Source organism: Chondrus crispus, genomic scaffold (genome assembly GCF_000350225.1).
Source record: "Chondrus crispus Stackhouse genomic scaffold, scaffold_214, whole genome shotgun sequence".
NCBI classification, from domain to species: Eukaryota; Rhodophyta; class Florideophyceae; order Gigartinales; family Gigartinaceae; genus Chondrus; species Chondrus crispus.
The window spans coordinates 51,239-68,411 of NW_005179092.1; the positions used below are offsets into that span (position 1 = coordinate 51,239).

General features: G+C 54.6%; 4 protein-coding genes across 4 annotated transcripts; 2 read left to right on the top strand and 2 right to left on the bottom strand.

Moving 5' to 3' along the window:
* Nucleotides 1-10,173: 10,173 nt before the first annotated feature.
* On the top strand, nucleotides 10,174-10,335 carry CHC_T00004127001 (hypothetical protein). Its single transcript, XM_005715444.1, has one exon. The coding sequence runs from the start codon at nucleotides 10,174-10,176 to the stop codon at nucleotides 10,333-10,335; it is 162 nt and encodes a 53-aa protein (XP_005715501.1).
* A 1,459-nt stretch (nucleotides 10,336-11,794) lies between these two features.
* Nucleotides 11,795-12,001, top strand: CHC_T00004128001 (hypothetical protein). Its single transcript, XM_005715445.1, has one exon. The coding sequence runs from the start codon at nucleotides 11,795-11,797 to the stop codon at nucleotides 11,999-12,001; it is 207 nt and encodes a 68-aa protein (XP_005715502.1).
* An 8-nt stretch (nucleotides 12,002-12,009) lies between these two features.
* CHC_T00004129001 (hypothetical protein) lies at nucleotides 12,010-14,821 on the bottom strand. The gene is made up of 3 exons (XM_005715446.1): nucleotides 14,778-14,821; nucleotides 12,104-14,654; nucleotides 12,010-12,036 (listed from the first exon to the last, which is right to left on the bottom strand). Exons 1-3 carry the CDS (start codon nucleotides 14,819-14,821, stop codon nucleotides 12,010-12,012), a joined length of 2,622 nt encoding a protein of 873 aa, XP_005715503.1.
* Nucleotides 14,822-14,826: 5 nt separating this feature from the next.
* On the bottom strand, nucleotides 14,827-16,239 carry CHC_T00004130001 (hypothetical protein). Its single transcript, XM_005715447.1, has one exon. The coding sequence runs from the start codon at nucleotides 16,237-16,239 to the stop codon at nucleotides 14,827-14,829; it is 1,413 nt and encodes a 470-aa protein (XP_005715504.1).
* Between the last annotated feature and the right edge of the window lie 934 nt (nucleotides 16,240-17,173).

Consider the following 17,173-nt stretch of genomic DNA (forward strand, 5'->3'; position numbering starts at 1 on the left):
GGTAAAGGGTACGTGCCCTTTACCGTTACTGCGTTTAACCGGCGATAGTCTACGCAAAAGCGCATCGATCCGTCCGGCTTCGGCACTAATAAAACGGGCGACGCCCATTCTGACTGCGCCGGTTCGATGACTCCTGCTTCTAACATCTTCTGTACTTCTGCGTCCTCGACCTCCCGAGCCTTTGGACCGGCTCGGTAGGGAGCTTGTGCAATTGGCCTTGTATCCGGAGCCAGTTCAATCCGGTGGACCGTGGTGTTGATCTCACCGAGGGTCCCATCCCACATGCGGGAATATTTTTTAACATCCGGCGGAATCTTTCGCGCAGCCGGTCCGGTACGTTGCTCAGGTCCAGTTCCTCCACGTCCGGCGGTGGTGGCTCAATCCTGCGTTGCGGCTTCGTAGATGCCGACGCGGAGAGCCCTCTAGACCGTTCTTCTGGCTGGTCCTCGCGGTCTTGATCCGACGGTTCGCATCTTGTCTCGCTCGTAGGCGTCTTGGTGGAATTAGGGAAATTTTCCTTCTTCCTTTCTTGAATTCCAAGAACTTCACCAATAGTGGTTTTGCTCTCGAGCACGGCCCTCGGGTGCGGTAATAATTCTGCCACCACTTGGCCTTTTTGCACCCTGACAGGGTACGTCCTAAAATTCGCAACGAGTAAACGAAATGGCCTGTCAGGCTCAACCTGAACGACACCATTCGTGCACGTCAACCCGTGCCTTTCGTACAACGACGAGTACGGCTGAACCCCAACCAAGCCCGCCCTCTTCGAGGTGCATTACACGACGCGTTACGTCCCTGGCTCGATAGTCGTGGCTCTTGCCACTTTTACCTTAGGGGAAATTTGCTCCACCTTTCCATCATTCTCGTACTCTCCTGGGACGAGATTCTTCTTCCCTTTTCTCGTCGAGAACCGCCTAACTATCGGGACCTCCGAGAAATCCGTCAACTCAACCGTTTTCTTCCTTGGATAAATGGCTTCCTCAAACCGGTCACAGTAGTCCGCGCCTAGAATTAGCGGGACGGATAGTTTTTCGCATACAATAAACTCGGCTGCGGCCACAAATTTTCCAAGCCTCACAGGCATTCTAATGGTGCCGAGAGTCCGAAGTGGCCTACTGTTCGCGTCGCCAATGTCTTGGGTCGGTCCGTAGGACACTAGAGATTCCATTCCAGCTGGGAGTTCCGATTTTCGCACAAAGTTGGGTCCCGCGCCGGTGTCTAAAACAGACAACACCCGGCTCATCAGTCCGACTGTTGGTCCAATGTCCGCGTAAACTTTGTAGTTTTTTCGCGCAAGAACCAAAATCTTCTCGGGACACTCCCTTCGCTTAACCCTGTACCAGGGTCTTCGAACTTCTTCCAGCGGATGATCTCGGGCTCGGCTCAAAATTTTCTTGACTTGAGCTGCCCCTTTGGGCGGCTTATCCACCAATCCAACAACCTCCCCCCTGGGGCCTGATTTTTCCCTTAGAGACGGGGAACGGGGCCGAGCGCCGGGCACAGTACGTCGACTCTGTGCCTCTCGCGGCTCATGCGAGATTCCCCTCTCTAGTTTTCCTGCCGCTGCGGGTTCCTTCTCACGTCCGACGACGCGGGCCCCATCGCGGGCCTTCTGAAGGGTTGGTTCGGCCTCGGCGTTGAAGCACTCGGCGTGCTCGCCGTCTGCGAATCGAACCAATTCTTGACCTTCAGGTAACTCGTCGATGGTATCCCTAACCTCTCCATCGGCGACAACGCCTCATAATTTTCCAAAACTCGGTGCATTTCCCGGAGGGAAAGAATGCACGTTGGCGCGGCGTGCCCCCTTTCGTAACAATGATAGCACACCAGTCCGTGCGTCTTGACGGGATATTGCGGCCTAGGTCCTCCACGGGCCGGCGGCCTTCCTTGACGTTGCGGCCCTCCTATCCAGCCTGGCCTTCGAAACGTCGTACCCTTGTCTTCCATCGGAATGCACGGCGCCGGCGTGTGGCCGCGCCCCCGAAACGTCATCACGGGATCCGTGGGCTCTGAAAACGACTCCGTCGTGTATGTGGGCGTCGGTAAAGTTGACGACCCGCTTGCCCTGTAGTCCTCGTGTCCGTAGCCTTCCGATGGCTCAATAAAATTGCCTTCGGCTACGAAGGCTCCTTCATACTGATTTTCGCTGCCTCCGTGCGCACCGCGTTCATCCGACGGGGAGATTGTCTCGGCTAAGTGAACGGCGCCCTGGCTTTTACGACCGGGATAAGAAGCCCTCGGCTTCTTACCCGCCCTGATCGTCGACGGCGTCTGAATCGTGACCTTCTTGGTCTTCTTGTCCTTAGCGCGCCTCGCCGAGCCATGCGCCTTCGCGTAATTAACTAGTCTCAAAAACGAAACGCTTCGATTGTCTTGTCGGTATTGAGATACCATTGGCTTTGATACTCGAATCGAGTCCTTCAATAAACATCGTCATTTGTTCTTCCATCGAATATACGTTTCCACATCGATTGCTTGCGTCCGTCAGACTGATATAAAATTCCATTTCGTCTTCAGACGGTCTTTGCTGAACTTCTCGCCAAGCGAGCACGGCTTGACGGATCGCCTCGTCGGTTGCGAAACTCCTCAACAACCACTGTACGGCTTCGGGCCAAACGGATACCTTTCCGTGGTGGGACCCGGCCGTCTGAGACACCGAAGTGTACTGTCTCAAGGCGATACCGCTTAGAAATTCGGGCAACATGCGGATCGCTTGCCCCTCGTTCATTTCTTGAGTATCAAACTCTTGAACTAATTTTGCCAAAAAATCCAACACAAGGGCCCCGTCCTCACCTGTGAACGTGTTGTCCTTCTTCACCTTAGGCGGAATATCTCTCCTGATTTTTCGTACGGCGGTCCGCCAGGAACTCGACAAATATGTCGGCGGGTTCCGCAAGCGGTACGTTCGGTACGAAAGTAATTTCTTGAAGAGATAGTTGGTCGGATTCAGCTCCTCCAACTCCTCCCATCGCGGCCCGCGCCGCGTTGCGACATCTTCGGGCTCCGCGTCATTGTCTCTCCGCGAGGCGGACGAAGTGATCCCGCCCCGTCTGGAGGAAATTTTCTTGCCCTGCGAAATTCCTTTTCCTTCCTCTGAACGATGTTCGGAATCGCTGGCATGGTTCGACGAACCGTCGTCACCATCTTCGGAAAGACCATTCGACTCGGTCATGGAGTCTTGGTCCTCCAGCTCGTCACCACCGTGACTCTTGCTCCGGCGTCGCAGAATCTTCTTCGAAGTCTTCGACTTGGAACTCCGCTGCACCGCGGCCTTGTCCTTCTTCGATCGACGGTCGCCTTCTCGACCCGTTGGGAGCGGCTCTTGCCCGGCGACCTGTTCAAGGTCCTTGAGACGATGAGCGGCGCGGTTGAACCTGTCGTCGATACTGCTTCTAAATTTACCTAAGGACTCCAAAGCTTGATTCGCGTCGCGCCTGGCGTCCTTAACTGAACTTTTCAACGAAGCTAGGACCTCCGGCTCCAGACCGTCGGTCGCCTCACCTCGCTCCTTCTCGACGAGATCCACTCGAGCCGATAGCTCTCCTAAAACGGTGTGGAACTGGGATGCTTGCAACTCCAGTTGCTTCCGGACGAGGGCTAATTCAGCGTCGAGATTTTTCGTCATCTCTTGGCGAATTTCCTCGGCCATCTTCTCGAACCTGTAGGATAGGTTATCCTTGTCGGCTTCAACCCCCGTCGGGGATTCTCGACCTTCGGGATCCGTGGCCGTATTGGCCGGGCTTCGGGTGCGAGGACCCCGCGAGATCCTCGACGCCCTTGACGATCCGCTCCTACTCGCCCCTGGACCGACGTCCCCGGGTGCGCTTGTCGACATCGCCCGTACGAGAGAACCTACACACAAAAAAAAGTTACAAACAAAAATAAAAAAGAGACTCCGTCACCCAGACCACCTTTGTAGTGCAACTCCAGACCGAAGCTGTCGTCGACACAATTCTAGGTCGGGTTTGCTGTAGACAATTCTAGGTCGGGAGACTACTTTTGTAGTGCATTGTGCCTGGTGGGCCGCGAACACAGTCCGACGGTCAAACAAGAGGAAGAAAACAACAACAGCAACAACCATTGCCGATGGCACGCGCTACGGAGCGTTCGAGACTCCCTTTCCCCTTGTGTGGGCTTGCGGCCCACGGTAGCTCAACTCCGACGGGGGGGAGGGGGTAAGGAAAGATGCCCGGCCCGGGAGGATAATGGTGGTAGAGACTTGTGAAGACTTGAGTGCTCGACGAGTGCGGGTTGGGCTTGTCTACGAGGATGTAACCGCTGTTCGCTGGGTTGTAAGGCCAATGCTCCGCGAGCGTCTTCAGCACCTTGGGTATAATTCAAGGTCTTCGACGGGGGCTTGTTCAGCACTACCCGACGGGATCGTAACCGTGTAGCAACGCTACTACCGACGTGTTGCCCGATGGCTAAAAACACCCTCACCAGCGCAATCGCAATCGCGGTAGGTGGTACTAACTCTGTCTTATACAGTAAGACCTTCGACGGAGGCGTCGTCGCAACAGCCTTCCGACGGAACTTGAAACAGTAGCAACGCTACACAACGTGTTGCCCGATGGCTAAAACACCTACACCGGATCGGTCGCAACCAACTCCAGTGGAACCAACACAATTAAGGGAAAAATAGAGGTAGAGATAGAAAAGAATAGGGAAATAAAGGAAAAAGAAAAGGGAACCCCCGAGCGCAAAGGATGCCGTAGGCTTAGGTAAAAGGGAGCGTCTTGGTAGAGACGGACTTCGACCAAGGCGACATTCAACTCTGGCAACTCGGGTTACCTTTACTGACTTGGTGGTCAGAGGGCTAAGGTATATATCGCCCCGCCGGAGCCACTACAGTAGCTCGCGGCTCTAGATCCTAAATCTAATCTAGTGTCAGCAAAATTAATGCCAACTAATTAACTAAATAAAATAATTAAAAATTAAAACTGTGCAATTATTCACACGTGTGTCCCCCCACCCGGACTACTTTTCAAATCCAAATATTTTCCTTTCTTTTCACCCCCCTTTTCAGGTGCGTATTGCACTACAGTCGATTATCCGTTGTCATCGCCAGCACTTTGATGGCGAGCCTGTGAACCCGCCAGACCATGCAATGCCCTCTTCAGGGATAAGTGAATAGAATTTTGGCAGGGACACTAAAATTGTGCACAACAATAGTGTGTGTGACACCATTTGAGGTTTGTGTTTTATTAGTGTCACTACAGAAATAGTGTCCCGTACAGTAATTTTTGTGCGTTCGCTCTAAAATCCATCACCGAATTAGTATAGGGGAGACTAAATGGGGTAACTGAGTGTAGTTGAATTTATGATGATGGCGAAGACGAAGACAAAGACGTCGTCATCCCCCCGCTTCCCTCCGTCGCCGCACCCGCTGCAAACCAACGTGGTTGGCCCAAGCGCGGCCGCGTACGGCGCCAACAACTCGAGCACGTCCAGCTTCGAGAATTCGCGCGCGACATCGCAGTCGCCTTCGCGGGCAACACCGCATCCACCTTGGCCTTCGCGCACGACCCCGCCGTCGCCCTCGCGCGCGACACTGTCCTCGCCTTCGCGCCCTGCTCCACCCGTTCAGGCCTCCCCTGCCCAAGTCCCTCCGCTCACGCAACCATGGGTGACCGTTGCAGCAGCTCAAACCCGTCGTACTCCTCGTTCTTTTCCCCGGTAATTCCTGCAAACGCGGCGAACGCCGCGCTACCTTCCACTCGCTTGTTGACCAGGCCTCAGCTTCCACTCTTTTCGTTCCCCTGCCCTCAGCTTCCACTGAATCTTTCATATCTCCTTTCGTCGCGGCTCGCCTTTTCCAGCTGCCACGTGTCCCGGCCCGCCCGGGAGATATCGTACTCACTCTCGCGGCTGCCCGTGCAGCACTTGCTGCCCCTACTTCAGTCTGGCATGCCACACTCGCTGTAGCCCACTTTCTCGTCCCACCGTGGGCAACCCGATCCGTCTCGACACCCGCACCGGAGAGCCTGTGGCTCCGCCCCCTGCCGTCACCGCCTACGGTCTCGCCCGGACACCAACCTCGCTGCATTCCATTCCTTTGCTGCTGCCCAGTCCGCCCTACGCAGAGGCGCCCACCTCGCTGGCGCCTTTCTTCCTCCCCACGTCATAGTCCCCGGAGTTGGCCGCTGGACATACGTCTACTTCCTCGCCTCTCACTCTGACCTCTTCGTCCGCATCCTCACCCACCTCCGTCTCACCTACGAAGACCTCGCCATCCAAACTGCCCCCCTGCCTCCCACCGCTTCTGCTCTCGACTCTTTCGCCGCCGCCGGAGTTGTCTGCCGCCTACGCTACGAGGCGCTCCGTCTCCTCAACCGCAGCACTCCCACCGCCGTGCCGCTACCCGTCCGTCATGCTCTGGCCCTCTCGCTTCAGGTTCACGCCCGCGAGATCACCCCTCGCCAGTCAACCCCCCATAATCCACCGGGACCCTCTACTCGCGTGGCCCGACCCGCTCTTTACCGCCCTGCGACCACCCTTCCTTCTCTGTCGCACGCCTCTGCCTCTGCTGCACCGATTGCCGCCCTTCAAGTCCCCGTCGAGGGCCCTACCCGGGCTCCCACTGCCGCCTCGACTTCCGCTCCACCCACTTCGCCTGCTCGTCCTCCTGCGCCTCGGCCTCCTGCTCCGCCCTTTCCGGTCCTTGTTCCCAACGTATCCACCGGTGATGCCGCTGCCACGGTCGCTGACCCCGACCCTGCTACGGCGCATGCGCCCTCAGATATTTCCCCCGCTCCCCCTATCTCCTTCCGCCTCCCCCTCCCTCCCCTGTAGCCTCGTCCGACCGCCCTACACTCCCCCCCTCCCCTTATAAAGCGCTTCCCCCCTCCCCCGCCTGCCCGCCGCTACCTGCCCACGCCGGCCCTTCAGCCGCCCCCAATGCCCTGCGCAAATGCCCCCTCTTCATCTCCGCCGCTCTCCCCTCGGCCCGCCGTTTCCGCAGTCCCTCCTTCTCTTCTGTCGCGGTTCCGCTCCCGCACCCTTCGTCATCACAGTGAGTCAACAGTCCCTCTCATCCTCTGCTACGCCCTCGTCCCAGGTACCCCCCCTCGCTCACAGCACGCCTTCCCCAACCTCTTCCTCCTCTCCCCTTCCTTTAGTTGAGGAAATTCTCCGCTCCCCATTCCGCCCTTCTGACATCTTCAACTGTATCCCTGGGCCGTGCTTGCACGCCACGGTGCTGCTCCTCATTCGCCTAATCACGAAATCATCAGCTCGCTTCTCCCCCTTGACGTGCACGCTGCATGTCTCCGGCTCCACCTCTTCCCGACCGCAGTGATCCGACGATCTTTCCGTGGTGAGCCTGGATGGCGACCACAATCAGGCCAACGTCGAGCTTTATCTCAAAGCCTCCGCCGTGCTGGTTCCGAGTCTGAATGGCCCGCCCTATCGCGCGAGGCCCTGGATGCTCATAACTCACGTCACTTGCGGCACATCCGCCACCCCTGCACATGACCCACGACCACTCCAGCCTCCCGCAGACTCGGTCGCGCGATGCGTTTAGCCTCCGAATAGCAAAATAGAAGAGCCGTGAAATCCTTGACCAAAGCCCCGCTCGCAGATTTGAACGACCCTAGCACGCAGGCCGCGCTCTCTGCCCTCCACCCCGCACCTGCCGTCCCGATTATCTGGATTCCTCAGCATGATCTTCCACCTCCACCAGAGATTGACGAATCCGCGATACGGAGAGCAGTCAGATCTCTCCAACCCCACTCTGCGCCTGGACCTGACCTCATGACCCCTCGCCTCCTACACCTCCTGGTCATCAGCCCCATCACGCCCCAAGCTCGTGTAACAAGTCTGTCTGCTCTCATTAATCTAATTCGGCTCCTCGCATCTGGTAATCTCCCAACTCAAACAATCTCACTCATGGCAGCGGCCACTCTCCTTCCCCTTAATCCCCGCCCTGGGAAAATTAGACCAATCGCTATATGTCAGGTGCTCCGTCGTGTTGTGATGAAGACCTTTCTCCCCGCCGCCATAGACGATACACGTGAATACCTACACCCAATACAAAAGGCCAACGGAATCCGCGCCGACCTCGACGCGATAATACATGACACACGAATGATGACAGATCGGCATGCCGGCAGCAAGGAGTTCGTCGTGGTCCCCATCGATGCTAGTAACGCTTTCAACCGTTGCTCCCGCCAGCGATTTCTGGACACCCTTCCTCTACGAGCGCCCTCTCTCGCCCGCTTTTGTAACCAAATATACGCCGGCTCAGCTCCGCCCCTAATCATACCCGCTTCCCCGCCACAGGTGATCCAAAGCCGCGAAGGGGCTCAACAAGGTGACCCGCCAAGCATGCTCCTTTTTTCCCTTTCCGTCCATGAGCTCTTGCGCGAGCTCGCGGAAGTTTGTAACCTCCCATTGGTGGCAGCCTACGCCGACGACGTCACGCTAGCCGGACCACTCTCTCAAGTCCTCACGGCTGTTAGATTTCTGTACGCAGCAGGAACCCGGCACCAATGCCACATAAATTTAGCGAAGACGCGCGTTGTAGTTCAATTCCGTACCACAACCCCCCGGCGAGATGATAGCCGCGCGGGAGGGCGGGTGCTACTGTAGCGAGCAGGCGTACACGCGCCCGGCGCCGTGCACAGTAGTACCCCAAGGATCCGACGTGGGACAGCCGGTAACAGCGGGCGTGGCCACGGGTAACACGTGGCACAACCGTTAGCAGGGATCGTGGCCACGGGCACACGTGTATAATCCGTACAGTGGCTAACTAGTAATTAGTAGTTAATGGCACAAATTAGCCAATTTAGCACAGTAGCTGGTATACAGTAAGTAACAGCTACTGTAGCGGGACAGGTGTCCTAGCGTCCCACTTAGGGATTAAGACCGGGGGCACCTGCCCCGTTCCAGTAAACGGGAGGCAGACTCGCCTCCCCTCCCTTTACGGCTAATTGCTATCCCGTTCCGGTTTCCCTTTTAGTCTCAGGCTTCTAACCCATGACTGGCCGTCCGGATCTAACACTACCGACCGGCTGCGCGTCACCGGCCACGTGAGCCTTCCCTCTTTTCGAGTCGATCCATACGGTCTGCGTTCGCGCGTGGGGTACCCAGCGGCGCGCGCTCCCTTACCTCTAACTCCCCTCGTTTCCGAGTGGTCGGGACGAAGGTAGTTATACCACACGCGTCTTCGTGCCCTCAGCACATGCCGCCACACTGGAAGCTTTGTCACCCATATTCTCGCCCCAACACATCTCCGTGGACGGAATTGACCTCCTCGGCTCCCCAATAGGCACTCTGGAGTATATAGAGGAACATATGTCCAAAAACCTTGCTTCTTGCATCGCCAATCTGGACCTTGTACAAGCCGTTCCAGACGCCCGCATCAAGATCCACCTCCACCGAATGTGCGCATCTGCATGTTTTGTTCATCATCTGGTCCGACTCATTCCCCCACGTCTTAAGAGCGAACTTTCACTCCCCTTTGCCACCCAATTCAACGAACACCAATACATGGCCTACTCCAAGATAAATAATATCCCCTTGTCCACTGCAGTCATCCGACAGGTCAGACTCCCTTTCCGCTTCGGTGGCCACGGATTCATCGCTCTCACCCCGCTCGTTCACGCATCATACGCAGCCAGTCTCACCTCCTCCGCTCCACACCGACTCCAAGGCCGTCAAGGCCTCCCCGTTTCGCAATACCTCGGCCTTGCTCGTACACACCTCCGTTCCCTGATGCACAAACTCCCACCACTTGACCGCCCACCCGCTTACCCAATTACCCACTCTACTATGGCCAACTATGACCTTGGCCAATACGAACCGGATGCACTTGCACAGCGACCTGAAGGCTCTCACCACTTCCTATTTCAGGTTATTCACGCAGCCGATTCACGCCGGTTTTGGCAACAAGACTATTGGATCACCCGCCCCAACCCAACGGACCACACTCTGATATCCGTTAGTCACCGTGTGCGCTATCATTGCCTTTTATCGGCCAGCGCTTCCACCTTCCTTACAGCACACCCTTCTCTTATCACTCGTTTACACTCTGCGCAGTGGTCAGTAATGCTCCGCCGGCATCTAGACGTCCCTGTATACAGCGATTCAATCATCCCGCTTCGCTGCTCGCACTGCTTCAGTCGCATGGACGCCCGGGGAGATCACGCTACACACTGCTAAACATGTTTCGGCATGATCCATCGCCACAACACACTACGCAACCAACTGGCTACACACGCTTTTAGAGTCGCCGGCCGCGCCTGCACCCTTGAAGTTCCATTCCTGATCCCCAACACCAACCATCGCCCGGCAGATATACTTGTGCAACCAGGTGCTTCCCCTCTAGGAATGTAAGTCTACCGCATACGACGTGACCATCCGCAGCCCATACACCACAGAAGCTATCTGCCAAGCTGCACAACGACCCGCCACAGCCGCGGAAGCCGGGGACCTCTCGAAGCGCCAGACCCTACGGTGCACACTCCGCGAAGCACTGCAACTTCCAAATGATGCGGAGATCCCCGCCCTCGACTGGTACCTCGCTCCCCTTTCCTTTGACACGCTGGGAGCTTGCTCCGCCAACACGATGAATGTCATCGAAGCCCTTGCCCTCAAGATTTCCTACCGCAGCCATTGTGCATATGGCACCGTGAAGTTGCGTCTACAACAACGCATTAGCTACGCTATCTGGTCATCAATTGCCACAGCCATCCTAGCACGTATGCCATCCCACATCACAGACTTAACATATCCAGTCCAAGCGTGACACTTGTCCCTAGATATCTGTCGATATGAGATCTGTAGTCATTGAATAAAGCATATACACAGCACTGGGCTCTGCAATGGCACTGCAGGGAAAGTTGAAGCGCGTGCTCTCACCGCTACCTCCTCGCGATCGAATTGCGTTATATGATTTGTGCGCAACGTTGGAAACAAGATTGCATTCTCTTCTACTCTCTGCGTCTCAACGATTCAGCAGGACTTGCGCTGATAACCGCAAGTTGATCCAATGGTGCAAGTCAACTAGCGAATGCTACCTGTGGCGGTAAGCTACACAACACGCCCCCCGAATGCGAGCGAGCAATCAACAGATTAATGAAAGGGTTTTCACTGGCTTCAAAAAGTCATGCCGCTAGAAAATGACAGAGCAGAAAAGGCCAAAGCACGCAGTGCCAACGAAAATTCAGAAGCCCTAGATGATGGGGAATGGTGCGCAGTAGTGGGTGGTGGATCTCTAATCCCGCCGACAAATTTTGGCATCGTCGAGGAAGATCTTTACCGCTCTGGAATGCCCAACGAGTTAAATTTTCCTTTTCTGGAAAAACTGCAGCTCAAGACAATCATATATCTTGCCTCTGAAGATATTTCGGACAAGCTTGCAGACTTTGTTGATGATCAGGGTATCGACGTCATACCGTTGACACCCGATGAGGAGGAGTCACCAGCCCCGTGGAAACCGATGTCAGAAGAAGTCGTCCTTTCGGCAATGGAACTACTGCTTGACCATAGGATGTACCCAGCCTACGTCATGTGCTCCCAAGGGAGGCACCGGACTGGGACGATCATTGGCTGCTTACGGAAATTTCAGAGATGGGCTCTTTCAAGCATCATTGAGGAATATCATCGTCATGCCGATGGCCGAGGACGTCTTGCCAATGAGCAATTCATCGAACTCTTCGACAACGATCTGGTCAACATTCCAACCTCTCACACCCCTTCGTGGCTTAGAGATCAGTCATCTCGTGCGAGTATGTAAAGCATGTGAAGCACTTTCGCACATGAAACTCTTTCAACCAATGGAAGCAGAAGCTCCATGAAGGCACAAACAACTATTTTTGATCACCAAGCCATCTCACTTCGATTCGTGAGCGGAACATATGCGTGTGGATCTATCAGACTTTACTCACGAGCGCAATACAAAGTTTCGGCAATATGGCGTCCGCCCGTAACGCGACTTGGTCGAAAAGAGAATCCTGTTCACAGACAGGTGGAGTCGCCCACACGGTTCATCATTTACTAAAAAAAATATTATCTATTGGGATCTCCACGCCGAGGCTGGTCAGGTGCGACATTGAAACCCCTATGAACAGTGGTTCCGCTTCTTCTACTCGCGTGAAATCACGATGAGCATATCTTGCTTGTCCCAGAGGCGATTTTTGAAACGGTTCGCTTGTTGGGGGTTGATTACAACACGGCCGTCCTTCGACACAAATCCGATGACGATGTCACCATCTGTCTTTGCCAGCTTGTCAGTAACTGCCGCAAACGCCGTCGGTTCCTTGGGCATGTTTTTGTAAATTCCGCAAGGACGCAGATAAACCTCCCGTCCAGCTTGCGACAATAGCTCTCGCCACACCGGGTTGAGGCGGCTTTCTCGAACAGTTTGTGCAGCAATTTTCGAGCTCAAATTTTGCGGCAGAATCGCTGTTGTAACATTTTGCTGTTCTTTTGCCATTGAGGCCACTCTTTCGCTAGCGAATTCGACTGTTACTACCGTCGACTTCGGATCATGGTTCTTCGAGACGGCATGTTCATGCTGCTTTTGCAAGAGGTCATTGACATACACCAAACTCGCTAAGGTTCTGCTGTCTTCATCATAGTTAACTGTCAGCGTCGGGGCGTCGTCATCGCCGAAAACAGACCCGAGAAGAACGACGTGGTCGAAAGGTTTTGCTTTCGCCGCAAGCACACTCTCCAAGTTCTCGAACAGGTCAGGACGCTTCTTGAGGCAAGTGATGGATAAATTGTCGAACTTCTTCGGGATAACATCTGGCGTGTCTTCATCGAGAATGGTAATGTGAGAACCTGACGGTAATATCCCATCCAATTCGACAAGCATATCCTGCATGTCATCGCGCCAACCACATATGAGATACGACTCTGCTTCTCGCTTCTCCGACCTAGTAAGTCGCTCTCCGTATTTGAGCATTCTAGAGGTCGTCGAGGGAGAGAAGTGTACGACATCGCTCTCAGTGGTACCTGGTTTCTCGCTTGTGCCCAGAAGCAATAGTTTAGTATCGGGCTTCAGCTTGTCGCTCTCCGAACGGCCTGCTTGACTGATACCCACCTGAACATTGCCAGAATTGTCGAAAACACCGCAAAGAATGGAGCCTGGGACAGAAGAGGGTCGAAGATCTGAATAGCTCGACCCCACGAGCTGCGGAGCGGCATCAGCTGCGGCTTTCACGTGGAAGATATGGGATGGATTCTCTCCCATGAGAGTAGCGACAACATCGGCTAAGCCCGGTTGGCGAATAGCCTGAGCCATGAAACGGAACAATAATTGATCCGCATTGACAGTCTCGACTGAACGTGCTTTTGTAGAGGATAAAATGGATCTGAGAATACCTTCATCGCGGACGTTGTGAATCTCTGCGATGATGTCGCCGTTAAAGTCTGGCAAATTCTTTCGGAGCGCAAGCGCTCTGGACAGCACCTTGCGATCCGCGTCAACAGAGCTGCCCTGACGATTGTTGACGATAAGGATCTTGCTCGCACGGTTGGCGCCCACGCGATCCAAATCCTCCTGCACAATAGGCGCTCCTGGGCGATAAATGATGCGCATCTTCTTCCGGTCCTCTGGGCTGAAGGAAGCGCGCAAATTGTCTTTCATTTCATCTTTCTGGTCCGGATTGGCCAGCACGACAACCTTGAGATGCTGTACCCTGTTCACGTCCCGAAGAATCTCCGATACGTGTGGGCTCCACCCACACACAAGCACGTGATTGCTCAAGATAACGGGCGACATTTCCCCGTCGACGTTCTGTACGGCCGATTCAACGCTCTCGGTAACCATGCCCACCATGATGGCAAACACGATCATGCCCACACCCGCGAGGACGATAGAAGTTGTGCGCAGCAGATTGTTGTCCCAGTCGTCCTCGAGCGGATTAGCGATGGCTCGCACAGAATGCCAGAAGGGGGAAGCAGCTTCCGTGCGTTTCGGGTCAGCAAACTTGTAGAGGAAGGAACCTAAGTACATGCAAACGAGGGTGACACCGAGTAGGGCGATGACGCGAGCGGCGGGGTTCCACATGAGGAACTCGCCGGCCCAAAAGGCGATGCGGTCGGTGACGGACACGGAGCTGGTGACAGTGGCCAGGGGGACGACGGAGGCGCCGGCAGGGCGGGCGCAGATGGCGGTGGCAAGATTAGAGGGGCGAGCTAAGTTATGGGTAGTGAGGGGGGTTGAAATGGAAGCTGTAGGGGGGAGGGGCGGCGCGGCGGCGGCGGCGGGGGTGGGAAGGCGGAGGGCGATGGCGGCGGTGGCGAGGAGAGCGAGGTTGCGCAGAGGCTTAAGTGGGGCGGAGGCGGACATGGTGAGGGAAGAGGGGCGGGGCAGTGGGATCGTAAGGCGGGAGCATGGGCGGACAAGGGTGGGACGGCGGGAGACAAGAGTGGCGGGTGGGAGGAATGCCGCATTCATGATGAGACGATTTGGTGGGGATGGTCGGGGACGGGACGAGGGCGGAATGACCCAAAAGGTGGAGGGTTGTTTTAAGGATGTAGTTTGACCAGATGTCAAGGGTATTGAGATCAAATCTGTCAGGTATTCCCATATTGCTGTCAGGGGGATTGGGGTCAATCGCCGTCGCTGATTGGCTGCAATGCGTGTGAGGGGTGATGACAATGCAGCTTTCCCATACTTGTACGGTCGCTGGTATGCATCCATGCTGGTTTGCATCCATTGTACGGTAAAGCTTTACATATATCCTTCCAGGGTATACTTGTACGCGTAAGACTGATAATCTTACGATGTCCTCTTCAACATTGCCACCACACCTCGAATACGTTACAGTTCAAGAATGCTGAGAATAGGATTAAAACAGCTATAAAACATCCCGTTTATTGCAAGACCTCTACAATCCCCATATCAACCAGCCCGCGCACCAAGTCCACTTGATCATCTACATCGCCTAGTGGCAACTCGCTTACCCGCACCGCCTCAGGGTACTTGTCAAGTACAAAACTAATCGCAAAAGCCTCTTCTGGCAAGCAAGACAACCCTTCCCCACTCCCTAGGTCTGCCCTTCTTGTATTGCCAACGCAGTGAATCAAATGCGGTAGCTCGTCCCCCCCCACAGTACAATCCATCACCACTCGAGCTACACCTGCACCGACAGCCCTCACCAGCGACGCTGACCCCGCCTCTCGCTTTCGCTTTTTGCTTTTCCCCACCGGTGGTAACCGCTCCCGCATGAACCGCGTCATCATCATGTCACCAGCCGTGTCCGTTGGATAGTGCTTTCCCACCCGCCGCACCATCTGTCGCATCGTCGTTTCAAACCATTCACGCAGCTTCTCGTCTCCTTCGCTTCTACTCACACCGATGAATTCGCCAAATCCCTGAGGTAGTGTCCTCCTCAGTGACTTATCCTGTGCTGCTGCCGATTGCACCGCAACTTGAAACGATTCCAACAACAAATCAGCCCATGTCCATTTCTGAAATGCGGATATCGTCACATGCAGTGATGCTTCTTCCACGTCATGGCTTCCAGTCCTTTCGGGACACTCGGCTTGATGAATTGTGCCTCGCGGAAGGTACAGCATGTCTCCTGGTTGAAGCACCTGGTCAAACAAGACCTCAACGTCCCGCATTTCTTCTTCAGTAAAATCCACTGATGACGCCCGTGGCAGGACGTCCAGCCCGTCGTCCCGAGGCCCGTAAACGCGCCATCTCTTTTGTCCGCTCACTTGACAAACAAACGCATCTATATCGTCGAAATGTGGTGCGAATCCTTGCGACGCGCAAGGTGTCAAATACGCATTCGCACCTATCACGCATCCGAGGAAACCCTCCAGCCATGCGCACAGATGCCAAATTGCATCAAAGTGTTCTTGAGGCCGTAGTAGGCGCAGCGAACATCCCCCTTCGGTCACTTGATCCCATGTCGCTTTTGAAGTGTACGAACCAGCAGGGTCATTCAGCGTGGTTCGACCTTCGCTAACGCTATATTTTGTTACGTCTAAGTCCGTTCCCTTGCGTAACTTCTTGCCAGAGATTACAAACTCGCGAACCTTGTCGACAGAGATAAGCTCTCGGAATTTCTTTTCGTCGTTGTGGAGAATGGCAGGCTTCTTTTCAAAGTATTGGGCGAAGAAATCTCTGACTCCAATGCCGCTCAATAGCCATTTGAAAGCATGTCTTCCCTGAGCCGTAGAACTCGGAAACCCTCTCTTCTCAAAGGAATACCCAATTTCCATCTCTTTCTTTGTAGATTCTGTGCGAGCTCGCTTCGCTGCCCTGTTTGGCCTCATCGCGGACAGATGTCAAAGTTCCAAACGCCGTCGCCTCCCTGATTTTCGATTCGTTAAATTAGCCGAGTTATTCACTTTCGAAACAATTATGCTCGTCGCAATCTAACGTTAGCTTCGGTGGTCTCGTTTCTAGGAGTCGCCTTGTACAGTGCGGTCGCCGGGCGGTGGACGAAAATATTTCGGGAAGTTTTTGCTTTTTGGACGAGTTTGGACGAATGCACGGGCCTTTTTGTCTTCTGGCTCGCAGTTGCGTTTTGCTCGCACGCTTGTATTCCCATGTCACTTCCTCACGTTCTGGACTTCATAAACCTCTCGTTATAGTACTATGAACAGCAGGCTCTCCCTTCACATCGGTACGCGAATAGATACGTGAAAGCATAAAACTTCACCAGAACGCCTCATAGTGTCACCGAAAATCTGAATCTTAAGGTAAGTTACTGGATCTCCTGCCACCTATCCTACATCTGCCATTTTTTCGTCATCAAAGCGAGAGTCATAAGAGATATTGCGCTTCTTATGTGCTTGAGAGATGACATCGCTGCAGTCAATGAATATCTGCAAACATGTTTACTTCGCGGCACTAGTAGCGGCGATGACCACAGTAGTTAGTCAGGAGGGATATGCTCGACTGTTTCCAGCCGGATGGCGCAAGCGATAACTGGTGCAGCAATGCGGGCGATCACTAATCAGGTACAGGGGTTGAAGATGTCGTACATAAGCAACAGTAACGCTTGCCGTGCGAGTCATCAGTGCATGCAACGGGGCTGTAGCATCCTACCCAACTTCGGCAGAGAAATGACCCTGGCAGGCTAAAGCAAATGATTGCCAGGTATTATCTCGCGACGACAGCAGTAGACGCAATGAGCGTAAAGACAGATCCTACTTGATCCAGACGGAGACAGAGTGCCTTTTGTCGGATATTCTACTTTCAATT